The sequence below is a fragment of the Phytophthora infestans genome, genomic scaffold (assembly GCF_000142945.1).
Source record: "Phytophthora infestans T30-4 supercont1.70 genomic scaffold, whole genome shotgun sequence".
Classification (NCBI taxonomy): domain Eukaryota; phylum Oomycota; class Peronosporomycetes; order Peronosporales; family Peronosporaceae; genus Phytophthora; species Phytophthora infestans.
The window spans coordinates 529,803-541,530 of NW_003303689.1; the positions used below are offsets into that span (position 1 = coordinate 529,803).

Here is an 11,728-nt window from a genome sequence, read left to right on the forward strand (position 1 = left end):
CGCTCAAAGAATTCACCCAGAGCATTAATGAGAGACGGGTCCAACTGCAGCCCTTCAATGAAAGCCACGAGACGCATCCAAGTGGTGAACTCGTCCATTGAAGGCTTGTGGAGCTCACGACACAGTCGTCCAGGTTTTAAGGGGAAGGCATCGGGCAGTTGCGCACAAGTTACAACAATGGGACACTTGGAATGTTTGGCAATCGAGCACACAGCATTGAGAAATCCCTTGTCATCGTCGAAAACCAGGTCCACATCCTCAAACAGCACAAGCGATAACGACGCTGCTGTGGGCTTCTCCAAGCTTTTACGCCCCTCAGACTGTCGTCTGCGTTTCTTCTTGTGCTTCTTCTTGCACTTATCGTCCTTGCCGCCTATGTGGAGCACTCGAGTGGACTGTGTAGCTTCACCACAAAGCTCAACGACACTCTTTCCACATCGATTCTGAGCCGCGTTGATCTCGATAATTTCGTAGCCAAGTTCCTCAGCACAAGCATAGACAGCAGCAGATTTACCGGATCCCGACTCGCCCTTTAGAATAAACAGGCGACACAAGTCTCCAATCTCGTCCTCACTGTCGCTATCACCGTCCTCAAAGGTGAAAAGCTCCGATGCAAAGCAATCCAGTTTCTCCTTGTCACCACCACCAATTTTCCACGCACTTAGCCACGACGACAACGTGTGAAGGGGCTCCTGATTCCCCACAAGGCCACTGGCATTCACGGGTAAGTAGCGATCCACCAAGGACAGATTCTGTTTCCGGTCCAGGCGCTTCGCTCTGGCCTGTTCCAGTCCGTCGAGGAGTTCACGCACTCGCTTCTCACGCATGCCACGCGTCTCCACCAACTCATCAACCAGCAGCGTTTCCCTTTCTGCCAACTCGGCTGCAGCCGCTTCTGCAATCTCTGGACGTAAAGAAGTAACATCAATTGCCCCGGTAATCGCAGCTGGGAGACTGGAGGCGTCCAAGTACTCTCGGAACCAAAACTGCTCTGAGAACGAGGATTCTGTACAGACTTGGCCATTCATGGCTGCTTTTAGCTGATCCATAACTTCAGTGGGCAAGCTTCCGTCTGCAGCTGTGTCGTCTTCGATCACTACTACGGCCATTGGACAGTGAGTTGAAGTTGGCTGCGCTTTTTTCCTGGGAGGATTCCAATCCTTGGAGTCTATGTCCATGTCTTCGTGCTCCAGACACACCGTTAAAACGTGCTGCACCTCAGGAAACAGCGACAAAGGTTTACTCCAGCGACTCCCACGGCGCCCCTTTGCGTCGCGAGCTTCACCATCTTCGTTCATTTCAGCAACTCCGTCGTCATTTTCAGCACTGCTGCTTCGCTTGGTACTGGAGCGGGCCTGAAAAAATGGGTTCGCTGTTTTACCAGCGAAAAACGCGAGATCTTTTTCACGCGTCTGTCGAAGTTGTTCCCGGAACAAAGATACGGCATTGATCTCCTGCATCTGCTTCTTTTCCGGCTCACTTAAGAAGAATGATTGTGCTGCCTTGTTGGCCCCAGGTGAGCTCGTTGTAGATCCATTCTTCGAGGGCGGAGACATTTTCTTCTTGTTCATGTCCAATTTTCTTTTGCGCCCACTAGTCGTTGCGTTGCCCTCTGCTGCTGCTTTCTTGGTCAAGGGCGGCGGAGTCAAAAACGGCGTTGCATTCTTCCTTGCAGCAACAGCGTCCAATAGCTTTTGTTGCTGTTGCAAGATCTCTGCTCGTACAACTGCCTGGCGTTTGGGCCGTCCAGAGCTCATTACAATAGCTACGTGCTCTTCCTTCTCGACTGCCGAGTCCAATTCGAGATTGGAGCTCTCCTTCTTCCTCCTCCTGTTTCTGCTCTTGCTCTCCTTCTTCTTCGGGTTGTGAGGTTGCAATAGCACCGTCTAGTGTATCCTCCTCTGCTTTTGTATCCGGTTTATCGGCAGCTAAGGCCGCCTCCTTCACGCAGAAGAGCGCAATCGACGGTTGCGACTTATCCAGAGCCGCGGCTCGACGTGACGCCCTGGCCTTCTTCCTGGATCCGCGCCTAGTCCAGTGCGCTCTCTCGTCGAACTCTGCATCGTCCGGCTCACTGTCGATCTCCTCCACGAGCGAGAGCTTCTCGGGGCTGATGCGCGTGATGGTCTCTTTGGCACGCAGCTGCACGAGGCTGATGTCCAGTGGTGAGTCGCTGGAACTGGCTGTGGGCTTGCTCATATCCTGCAGCTTCGAATCCGCTGCGTCGGCTGCATCCGGGGCTTGAGCCCCAGGGCCGCAGAGCCACGATGACAAGCGTTGAGACGCCATAGCGCGCGGGAGCTTGACTAAGCTTGCTTTGAAAACTAGTGTTACTTTCGGGATACTTCATGACATCGCCTCTAATGCATACTTCATGAAGTAGCTGGTTGAACAGTGAGCTATTAATAACGTTACACTTCGACAAGATGGCTCTTTGAAGAACGCACGCAATACGTTAGGGAAACGAATAATTTCATCCAATAAAAACGGTTAATAAAAACCATTTTTTTACGAGGTTGCATTGTTGGGCACCATGATAAAGGTCAGGGTCAACCGAAGAGCTCCTCTCGCAACATCACCAATTCGTCCTTGTGCTGGCGGATCAGTGTGCGTAGTACGTCACCACCCAGCTGAAAGTTGCGGATGTATTCCACCTTTTCCTTCACTGTGTTCCTCCACCGCGCTGCATTTGCTGGATCAGCTTGGCTAGGAGCTGTCCACTCGAAAATGCTGACTCGCGGATCGAACTTGGGCGAGTTCACGTCCTCCTCATCCACTCTCGAAAATTTCCCCGGAGCATCGCTGTTTCGATGATCGATTTGATATCTCTCTGCTGGAGTAGACGCTTGCTCGGTGTCTTCAGCATGTGGCTTCCCTGTTGAGGAAGGTTGCTGGCTCATTTCATTGACCTGTGCGGCATTTCCGGGTGATTCAGCCACTGGGCCTGTCAATAGATTATAAACCTTAGACACAACAGGTTCAGTCTCTGCAACTACAGGCACTGGCGTTGTTGTTATTGGGAACGGCTTATTCCCCCACCACTTCTCGTGGAGGAATTTTTCCACCATTTCAATCTTCGCATTGTCCAATTCAACGTCGTAAATGAGCACCTCAGCAATCCTACCCTGGAACGCGTTTGTATCGCACGCACCCTTACTGTTGCCGAGGCTCACCACATCGTTAATTGTGATTCGAATGCGTCTATCGTCGCCTTCAACTGGAGCTTCACCACCCCAAGAACCACCATTGACCTTGATTTGGACGTAGCCTGGAACCACACGGTACGTCACAAGCGAGAACTGTCCCGAGGGGATCACCTGAGCACTCTCTACAAGGCCGTGATTGGCAAAAAACGATGGTTTACCACCGTGAAGAGCAAACTGTCCATACGGAGAGTTCCCGAAGAATTTCTGTCCAGTGTACGAGTCGCCAGCCTAGTATAACCCAAAAAATAAAAAAGATTATCATCTAACGAGCTGTAGTTCGTCGTGGATCGAGTTCTCACCTCAATCTGAGCTGGAGAGAGCACGAACAGCACTGTCATTGACTCGTGTACTCTCAGCATATCTGTCACCATAGGACACGACGTAAAGTACACGGTTGGAAGCTGGTTGTATGTGTCTGGAGCGATCGGAATCCACACAGATTTTTGTGACGCGGGGCGGAAAGATGTTGAGGCGGCGAAGTTGATATCTATGCTTGCAACTTGGTTTGTCCAGCTACATGTACCATTTGACCCAGCACGAATATGTAAGCTTCCGACGTCCTAGAGGTAACATTCATAGAGAGCGAGATACCTGTTTACCCCACAAGCGACGACATCTTTTCCTGATGACGCTAAGCAACCCTCCAAATTCTCAACCTCAACACCCGAGTCACTTGTGAGCCACACCGATAAGTTATCAAGAAGATCTGAGAATCGTCACACTTATAAAATGAGCTTCTGTTGAAAGTTGAGGGCATCAGTTAGCTCGAATCATAATTACCTTTGGACTTGACTTTAGAAGTTTCGACATCTACAAGTTGCGGCGCTGCAGTTGCCGTTGATGAGCTGTAATCGGCTTCATCTGGCTGCTCTGGGGACGGAGATAGCGTTTCTGAAGATACATCCTGCGATTCCTTCATTCGCGAAATAATGTCTGCAATCTCAGCTGGAGATCGTCGATTTGTAGTTGTTGGCTCATTAGCTGAAGAAGAGTCATTTGTTGCATCGGTTGCTTTGGCGTCTTTGCTAAAGTTTACACTGGATACCGGTTCACCAATCTGTAGAGTCACGGCCGGTAAGAGTGTTTCGGATTCCTCCTCGTGGATATCGGTATGGACTGAAGGAGTTACCCCTGTAACATCACCTGGTGTCACCAAGTGTGGTGCTTCTGTCTCTCTTTTGGTTGCATCCTTCAAGTCGGGTCCTTTATCCAGAGGATCAGTGCTCGTAATTTTTGAGGAGCCTCCGGTTTCTTGCATTTGTGGTTCTTTCGTATTAGCGAAGTGAACGGCTGCCAGTGAGAAAATAAGCTCTGCGTTCTTGTCAATTGGTCCTGGGTGCTCTTCGTCTTGCTCCAGCGCAGCGTTCACAATACTTTCTCCATGCAGAGACGGGAAGCGCGTGGAACTCATGAAGATGAACATGGTGACGATAGAAATGTTAACGACTAGAATCAACCTGGAGAAGTTGCACCAGGAACGAAGCGGAATCAGTTCACATTGACTCGGACAGCTAAACAAGAGCATGACATGCACCATATTTTCCCTCGCGAAGAAGAAAAGGACACGCCTCTTGCTTCCTGCCTCGACGAGTTGGTGCTGCTTTGGTGGAGGTTGACAGTATTATTGCTGTCCTCGTCGTCACTCATAGGTGCAACGATACCTTTTTTTACTCGACCGTGCTTGGTTAAGCCCATGATTCTCGATTACGCACTCTCGACCAAGCGCACTGCAGTCGATGCCACCTCGCAGTAAATACAACGCTAGGCGCGACGTTTCAGAAACAATTTAGTGTAAGGCGCTAGAGTTTACTCGGCTGCACAAATATACATGCTTTAACCGTAACTCAGGTAGTGTTCAAAGCGACACCATAACCCGTCGTTTAAAAACACTTCAGCAATTACCCTCAATTAATAAATTGGAATATGTCTTGTGTGTTCTGACAAGGTTGAATCCCCCCTCAGCCCCTGCCTTTTACGTCTAGTACGGGTCCTTCTCGTTGAGCCACTTGTCCAGTCCCTTGAGAGGTTTGGCCTGCTTGACTGCCTTCTTGTGCTCCGCGATCTTGGTGGGCATGGCTGCCAGTGCTGCCTGCACCTTCTTGACGCTGTTTCCAGCAACCAACCAACACATACATACACACACAAACCCAGTCGTCAATCAAAGAACGACTGCACAGCACTCCAATTGTCCAATCACCCACCGCTCAAACTCATTGCGCTGGTTCTTGTGGCCCTTGAGCGGCCGCATCACGTGGTGCTTCTGCGGTCGGTCCCATGTCTCGAGCCAACCACCCTTGCCCTCTTCCCACGTGCCCATGAGGCCTTCGCGTGTCGCGTGCTTCTTTACCATAGCGATCTTGCGGCCAGAGATCAGCGGCTGCTTCCACTTGCCGTCCACCAGACGAGGCTTCATGGCGGCCTCAGCTTCGACCGCGCTCAATCGGAGGAAGCGCTGCATGCCGCTCATAATTGCTATTGCCAAAAACCAGCGGTTTGAACGCGCTTTAGAATCAACCAATCAAATGACTTTTATTTGATTTTCATCCAATTGCAATAATTGTACTTTATCGGAAATCAACGAGCGGAATCAACGATGGACGCAGCAGCCCCGCAGATGGCCATGAACCGGGCGTACGCAGTGCCACAGCAGTTCCAGGAGCAACAACAGCAGCAGCCCCAGGAACCCAAGCAGATTAGCACGGAGCAGATTCAGGTTGGGTGTGTCTTTAATCGCGATCTCAAAGCGTGTCTTCTAACGAGAGAAAAATGTCTCCGGTAAACATTGCAGGCCATGCTGGATGAGAACTCGAGTCTCATTGTGGAGATCATCGAGCTCAATACGCAGATCAAACACGGCAAGGGTACAGCGCAATTGGGGGAGTTCACGGAGAAACTGGACAAGAAGCGAAAGAACCTCAACAAGAACCTCATGACGCTGGCTAAGTGGGCAGACGAATCGTCGGAGACGTCGCCGAGACAACCGCAGGTGTACGGACAAATGGCCCAGCAGCAGCAAAAACAGCAGCAGTATTCCCGAGCTGGTTTGATGCAGATGCCAATGGCCAACCAAGCGCAGCTCCAGGCTCAAGCTCAGGCCCAAGCTCAGGCCCAAGCACAGGCGAGAGCTCAGGCACAGGCTCATCAAGCGCGGCTTCAAGTTCAAGCCCAGGCCCAAGCTCAGGCGTACGCTCAGGCGCAATACCAGGCACGCATGAACCCGATGATGGCTCAACAGTATGCACAAATGAACCCGATGGCACAACAGCAACAACAGCAGCGGTTTGCTAACGGAGGCATGCCGTACGGTGTCCCTGGTAGTGGAGCAATGGCGCACAATGTTCGCATGAGCAACGCCATGCAGATTCCTACCAGTTATGGAGACAACCGAGGCGCCATGGCCCCCAACATGGGCTTCCAGATGGGCCCTCAGGGCTACGGCATGATGCCCCCTACTCAGATGCAGCGCATGAACCCGGGGACGCAAGGAATGCAGCAGCAGAGTATGGCCCAGCAGGGTATGCAGCAACAGAATATGCCTTATCAGAGCATGGCGATGGCGCAGCAGAGCATGGGGATGCCTCAGCAGAGTATGACCATGCCTCAACAAAGTATGGCTCAGCAGAGTATGGCGATGTCACAGCAGAACATGTCGATGGGCCAACAATCAATGAACCAGCAGGCAATGCAGATGCCCCAGCAGGTCATGAATCCTATGCAGATGAATGGACCTCCGAATTCGGGCTCTGTGGTGGAAGCCTCGGGTCAATCGAGTAATTAACTGCTGCAGTCCACGGTGTAGGTAACACGTGAAGCAACTTCCGTTTTTATCTCTCGCTGTCTCCAGTTGTCTCGTTCTTACAGCTCCTTGCTCAAGTGATTTTAAAACTGCATGAACGTTGCCATAGGATTTTTTTTTTTCGTCAGGTGATGGGGTGGCGAGGAGACAGCTTTAAGCAGGAGTGTCTGAAGGACTGTACGTCGTCAAGTATTGCAATACAGTCTGTCCTCAGCTGGGATCCTCAAAAATAATATTACTGATAATATTTTTATCTTACAGAACAACTGAAAATAGTATTAACTAACTGTAAAAATAACATATTTATGGTTTGGCCACATTTGAAAGTTTATTTATCAGGCCGGCCTATCACTCTATGGAATGTCTGGTACGCAGGGGTGGACCACATAGGATTTGCAAATAAACTATATTTTACCATGCAAATCATTGCTCGTTTTAGATTCTGGATCATTACATCCGGAAGTTTATCATAGGTCCGAGGACGCGAAAACGGGGTGCAGTACTGTATTAGGGGCGCTCGAGGCCATTACTAACAGTAAAGGTGACTTAAGCTTGTAAATCGAACTCAAGGTAACCCTACATATAAATACACTCAGTCTGAAACTTACCTTTAACTAGTGCTGGATTATAACACCGCTAGTTCCGATCGTTTCGATCGCTCCAATTGTTCAGAACATTTCCGAACGTTCGTGCATGTTGTGGCCACGTCCGAGTCGCTCTCAGTGTGTGGGTTCGCCGATGCCGAGCTCACCCTCGCCGAATGGATAATACAAGCGTTCGGCGTACTTATAGCTGAGCTTACCTCGCCCACCAAACTTGATCCGGTGACACAAAACCTGGCTCGATCTTCAATCACGGGTTGTTCGTCGTGCAGGGCCAGTTCCGAGAGTTCTCCAGGGTCTCTTATCGTCATAGCTGACTCTTCAGTCTCAGACACTTCTTCATTTGTAACGGGGTAAGAGATACCGTTACTAGCTTACACTATAGTGCGGAGGAAGCTCGCAATAATAAAACCAAGTCTTAGGTTTGTGTCAAATTCAACTCTGATTTATTTAGGACCAGGGCGGCTACCCCTGGCCTCGTGTGAACCACTCAAACACAGGTCTATATCTGATTGGTCAATAAGTGAGTCTGGCTCCTCACTATCAACCAATCAGATGATGACACTTTGGCACACGCTACCCGTGTGCCACTTTACCTACTTATGTAATTGGAGTTGGGCCCATTACATCACCCTCCTCTCTAAGTTGCGCTTACGCAACATAAGCGCACGGAACACATTTGAAGAAAACTCGAAAACCGACAAGGCGGAGACATCGGAGACAGCGCGAAGGGCGGCAGCGCCAGCGCGTCGCTGGCGGTGGTAACAAGGGCAAGCCCAGGGTCGACAGGTGCGCCACAAGCTCTGGATGTACTGCGAGGACCGTCACTGTGCGTCTCGGCTCCCAAGACACACATCGACGAAGTGCCCAGCGTACATGTGACTTAGAAGACTCCGAGCTGGAGGCACTTGGATCACAGACATGAGGAACCTCACGAAGCCGACTTCGTGGCGCAATGGTCAATGCATGGGGCTTCCAGTCAGGACGCCAGGGTTCGATTCCCACCAGGCGCATTCACTCACGCACACGCGAGTGTTGTTTTTGCTGCCAGAACGGAATAGCTTCGAACATCTCGAAGACATGAGACTTGTCGACGGAAGTCAACCACTTGAGCAACCCAAGTGAGCATCACGTTGTCACCGCTGGTGTCACCAGAATCAGGTACTTGTTGGCCACCGTGTCGCCGCTGGTAATCGAAGTCGTTTCGGCGCCGTCGTAGCGTGTCGGGTTGCCAACCCACTGGTCACCGGTTCGATGTCGCCGGTGGTTTCTTGTTTTCATTCTTGCACTGACAAGTTGTGTCAGTGTTCGCCGCGGCTCACGCCGACGTTGCACGCGTCGGAGCGCGACGTCGTTATCACCTCCTCGTGCGGGTCGTATTCGTGGCCGTTCTCGATCTCGTTCATGGTCTCTGCGGGGTGACCCGCGGAATTATTCTTCTCAAGCTGCATTGTCTCATACTCGTTGACCACGTCCGGAACGTCGCGGAGAAGGTTGGCGCGGGGCTCCCACGTATCATGTTCTGGGGGATAGCCGAGCCAACGTACCAAGTAGCGGCGCGCGGTCGGAACCGCGCGAGGAACACGACTACGGACGTTTCGTTGAGCGGTCGAGATGTGGGGAACTTCGTGGTCAACGATACGCTCCACAATCCAGCGCGCATCACCCACCGAGTCAATTATCGGTGGTGGGCCTTCACGATGATACGGCGTACGCCCTGTACGTTCAGGGCGAGGTGGAGGCAGCTTCGAACCGCGCGTTGGACGCTCAGGTTGGGGCTGAGCGGGCGGAAGATCGTGCCTGGCGGGCTGAGCAGATCGCGTCGGAGCTTCGTCAGTCGAATCGGGAGCTGTTATCTCGCCTACGGGGATTGGAGACGCATGTGCTTGGCTCTGCCCAGCAGGGAGATCGTCCGCGAGAGCGGGCGCCAGGGGCTGACGGCTTTCTGGCGCGTCAGGCTCGTCGGGCTGGTCGCCCGACGCATGCTCCGTCTGCTGGCTTGAATCAGGAATCGTCGCAGGGAAGTACCGCTTGAGTCGCCCGACGTAAAACGTCGGGTGGAGTCTAAGTGATGACGGGATGTCCAAGGTGTAGGCGTCGCCCACAGCCTTGGTTACACGAAAAGGACTGATGAAGCGTGGGGCAAGTTTGTTGGCGCCGAGGTTGGTCACGGCTGAAGCGCGGATTCCCTCGGTCGATAGGAGAACGCGATCTCCTATCTTGAATACATTCACGTTCTTTCGACCGTGCTTATCAGCTTCTTCCTTTTGCTTGTCCACTGCGTTCTGCAGTGCGTCGCGGACGAACCTTGCGATGGATTGCCTTTGCATGACGAATTCCGCAACTGCCGAGCGATCGGCAGGAAGCACCGAGGGTTTCGGTGTATAGTTTGCCGTGGTAACTTCTTGCTCACGAATCTTGCTGCCTGGATCGATCAAGTTCTGCGACGTCCATCTCGTTATCGGAGATGCAGTATGCCGAGGAGGTTCGATGGACTGCCTGGACGGAGAACGAGTCAGGGCGTTCGCACTGGCTACACCCGAAGATAACCCTGAAGTCGAGTGCGCCGGCAGGCTTGTTGACACCGGTGAGGCTACCGGTGCGTGCTGAGACACCGGTTCACGTACCGGTGATGACCACGACACGGACACGTTGTCCCTAGAGCTGAGCGCAGCTTCAGCATCCATGTCGACCGAAGGAGGTTCTCCCCCACCAAGGGTGGAGCCGCCAGCATTCGTGGGGTGACCCACGGCGAGAAGTGCCCAAACACGTGGGTGGCGAGCGTTGTTCACGAAGAACGGCGTCATACCCGTCGAGGAGTGCTCGGCGTTGTTGAGTGCGAACTCGGCTAGCGGTAGGAACGAGCTTTAGCTCGTGTACGAAGTTGCATAGCTGCGGAGAACGTCTTCAAGGACGCGGTTGACGCGTTCTGTTTGTCCATCCGTCTCCGGATGTGCCGCAGTTGACATCAGCAATTTGGTTCCCAAGAGCTCGAAGAGGCGTGACCAGAACGCGGATGTAAACCGCGGGTCGCGGTCGGACACGATAGACTCCGGCAGGCCGTGGTGACGAAAAATCACGTCGACGAAGTGGGCCGCGGACTCTTCCGCGGTGATTGAGGCCGCCACCGGAACGAGATGGACCATCTTGCTGAAACGATCGACGAACACAAGTACACCTGTGCGCCCGGCTGTATCGGGCGGAAGACCGAAGATGAAGTCCATCGAAATGGAGCGCCAGGCTTCCGTGGCGACCGGAAGAGGGCGCAATGGGGCCTGAGACGTCGAAGACGGTTTGACTCGCTGGCAAGTTTCACATGTGCGGACCCACTTGCGTACCCACTTGTACATGTGCGGCCAATAGAAGTCTCTCGACAGACCCGCGTACGTCTTCTCGCGACCGAGATGTCCTCCAGTCGGGGCGTCATGATACTCGTGGATTATGCGCGCACGTAGATCAGCGTCGTTTGGGACGACGACTCGAGGTCCATCGAACCTGTCGATGCTGTACTTGAGCAGATTACCGTCCAGTCGATATCGATCGATCTGATTCCGCGTGGTCTTTGACAGGGCACTTAGCGTGTCACTACTAGGAGCACGCAGGTGCTTCATGATGGCGCCGTATATAGGGTCATCATCGTACGCTGTAGCAATCTCGTCGCCCAGCGGGAGCGTGGGCGTGGTCAACGTCAAGTTGATGCCTGACGACACGCAGACCGCACATTCGTCGTCGTCCTCATCAGCGAGCTGATGTCCTAGCGCTTCACGGGGATCGTAGTCCGGACGCCGAGACAGCGCGTCGGCGAGAATCTTATTCTTGCCCGGCTTGTAGTGAACAACGAAGTTGTACTCGGAGTAGAATGACAGCCAACGGGCCATCCGTTGCGACAAGTGAGGGCTCTTCATCGCTGTCCGCAGCGATGCGTGATCAGTGTAAACCGCAAATGACTGTTCACCGAGCAGGTACACTCTGAATATGATCAGAGCGTACCGCATTGCCAGGAGCTCCTTGTCGTGGACTGGGTAATTCTTCTCGGCTGGCTTCAGTTGGCGCGACTGATAGCTGATAACGCGTTCGTGTTCGTCATCATCGAACTGCGTCAGCGCACAGCCGATGGCAAAATC

At 52.6% G+C, this 11,728-nt stretch overlaps 3 protein-coding genes across 3 annotated transcripts in view; 1 reads left to right on the top strand and 2 right to left on the bottom strand.

Moving 5' to 3' along the window:
* The window catches only part of PITG_17734 (uncharacterized protein), a gene marked incomplete at both ends in the record, with an annotated part of 3,125 nt that extends 926 nt beyond the window's left edge, over positions 1–2,199 (bottom strand). Inside the window, 2 exons of the mRNA XM_002997553.1 lie at positions 17–1,765; positions 1,884–2,199. Coding sequence (XP_002997599.1) covers positions 17–1,765; positions 1,884–2,199 — 2,065 coding nt within the window. The remainder of the gene's footprint in view (positions 1–16; positions 1,766–1,883) is intronic.
* A 350-nt stretch (positions 2,200–2,549) lies between these two features.
* PITG_17735 (uncharacterized protein) lies at positions 2,550–4,853 on the bottom strand (the record flags this gene model as incomplete). Its single annotated transcript, XM_002997554.1, has 6 exons — positions 2,550–3,434; positions 3,506–3,719; positions 3,798–3,912; positions 3,987–4,151; positions 4,350–4,663; positions 4,741–4,853. The coding sequence occupies 6 exons, from the start codon at positions 4,851–4,853 to the stop codon at positions 2,550–2,552; spliced, it is 1,806 nt and encodes a 601-aa protein (XP_002997600.1).
* Positions 4,854–5,804: 951 nt separating this feature from the next.
* On the top strand, positions 5,805–6,984 carry PITG_17736 (uncharacterized protein; the record flags this gene model as incomplete). The annotated part of the gene is made up of 2 exons (XM_002997555.1): positions 5,805–5,919; positions 5,995–6,984. The coding sequence occupies one exon, from the start codon at positions 5,998–6,000 to the stop codon at positions 6,982–6,984; it is 987 nt and encodes a 328-aa protein (XP_002997601.1).
* Positions 6,985–11,728: the final 4,744 nt, after the last annotated feature.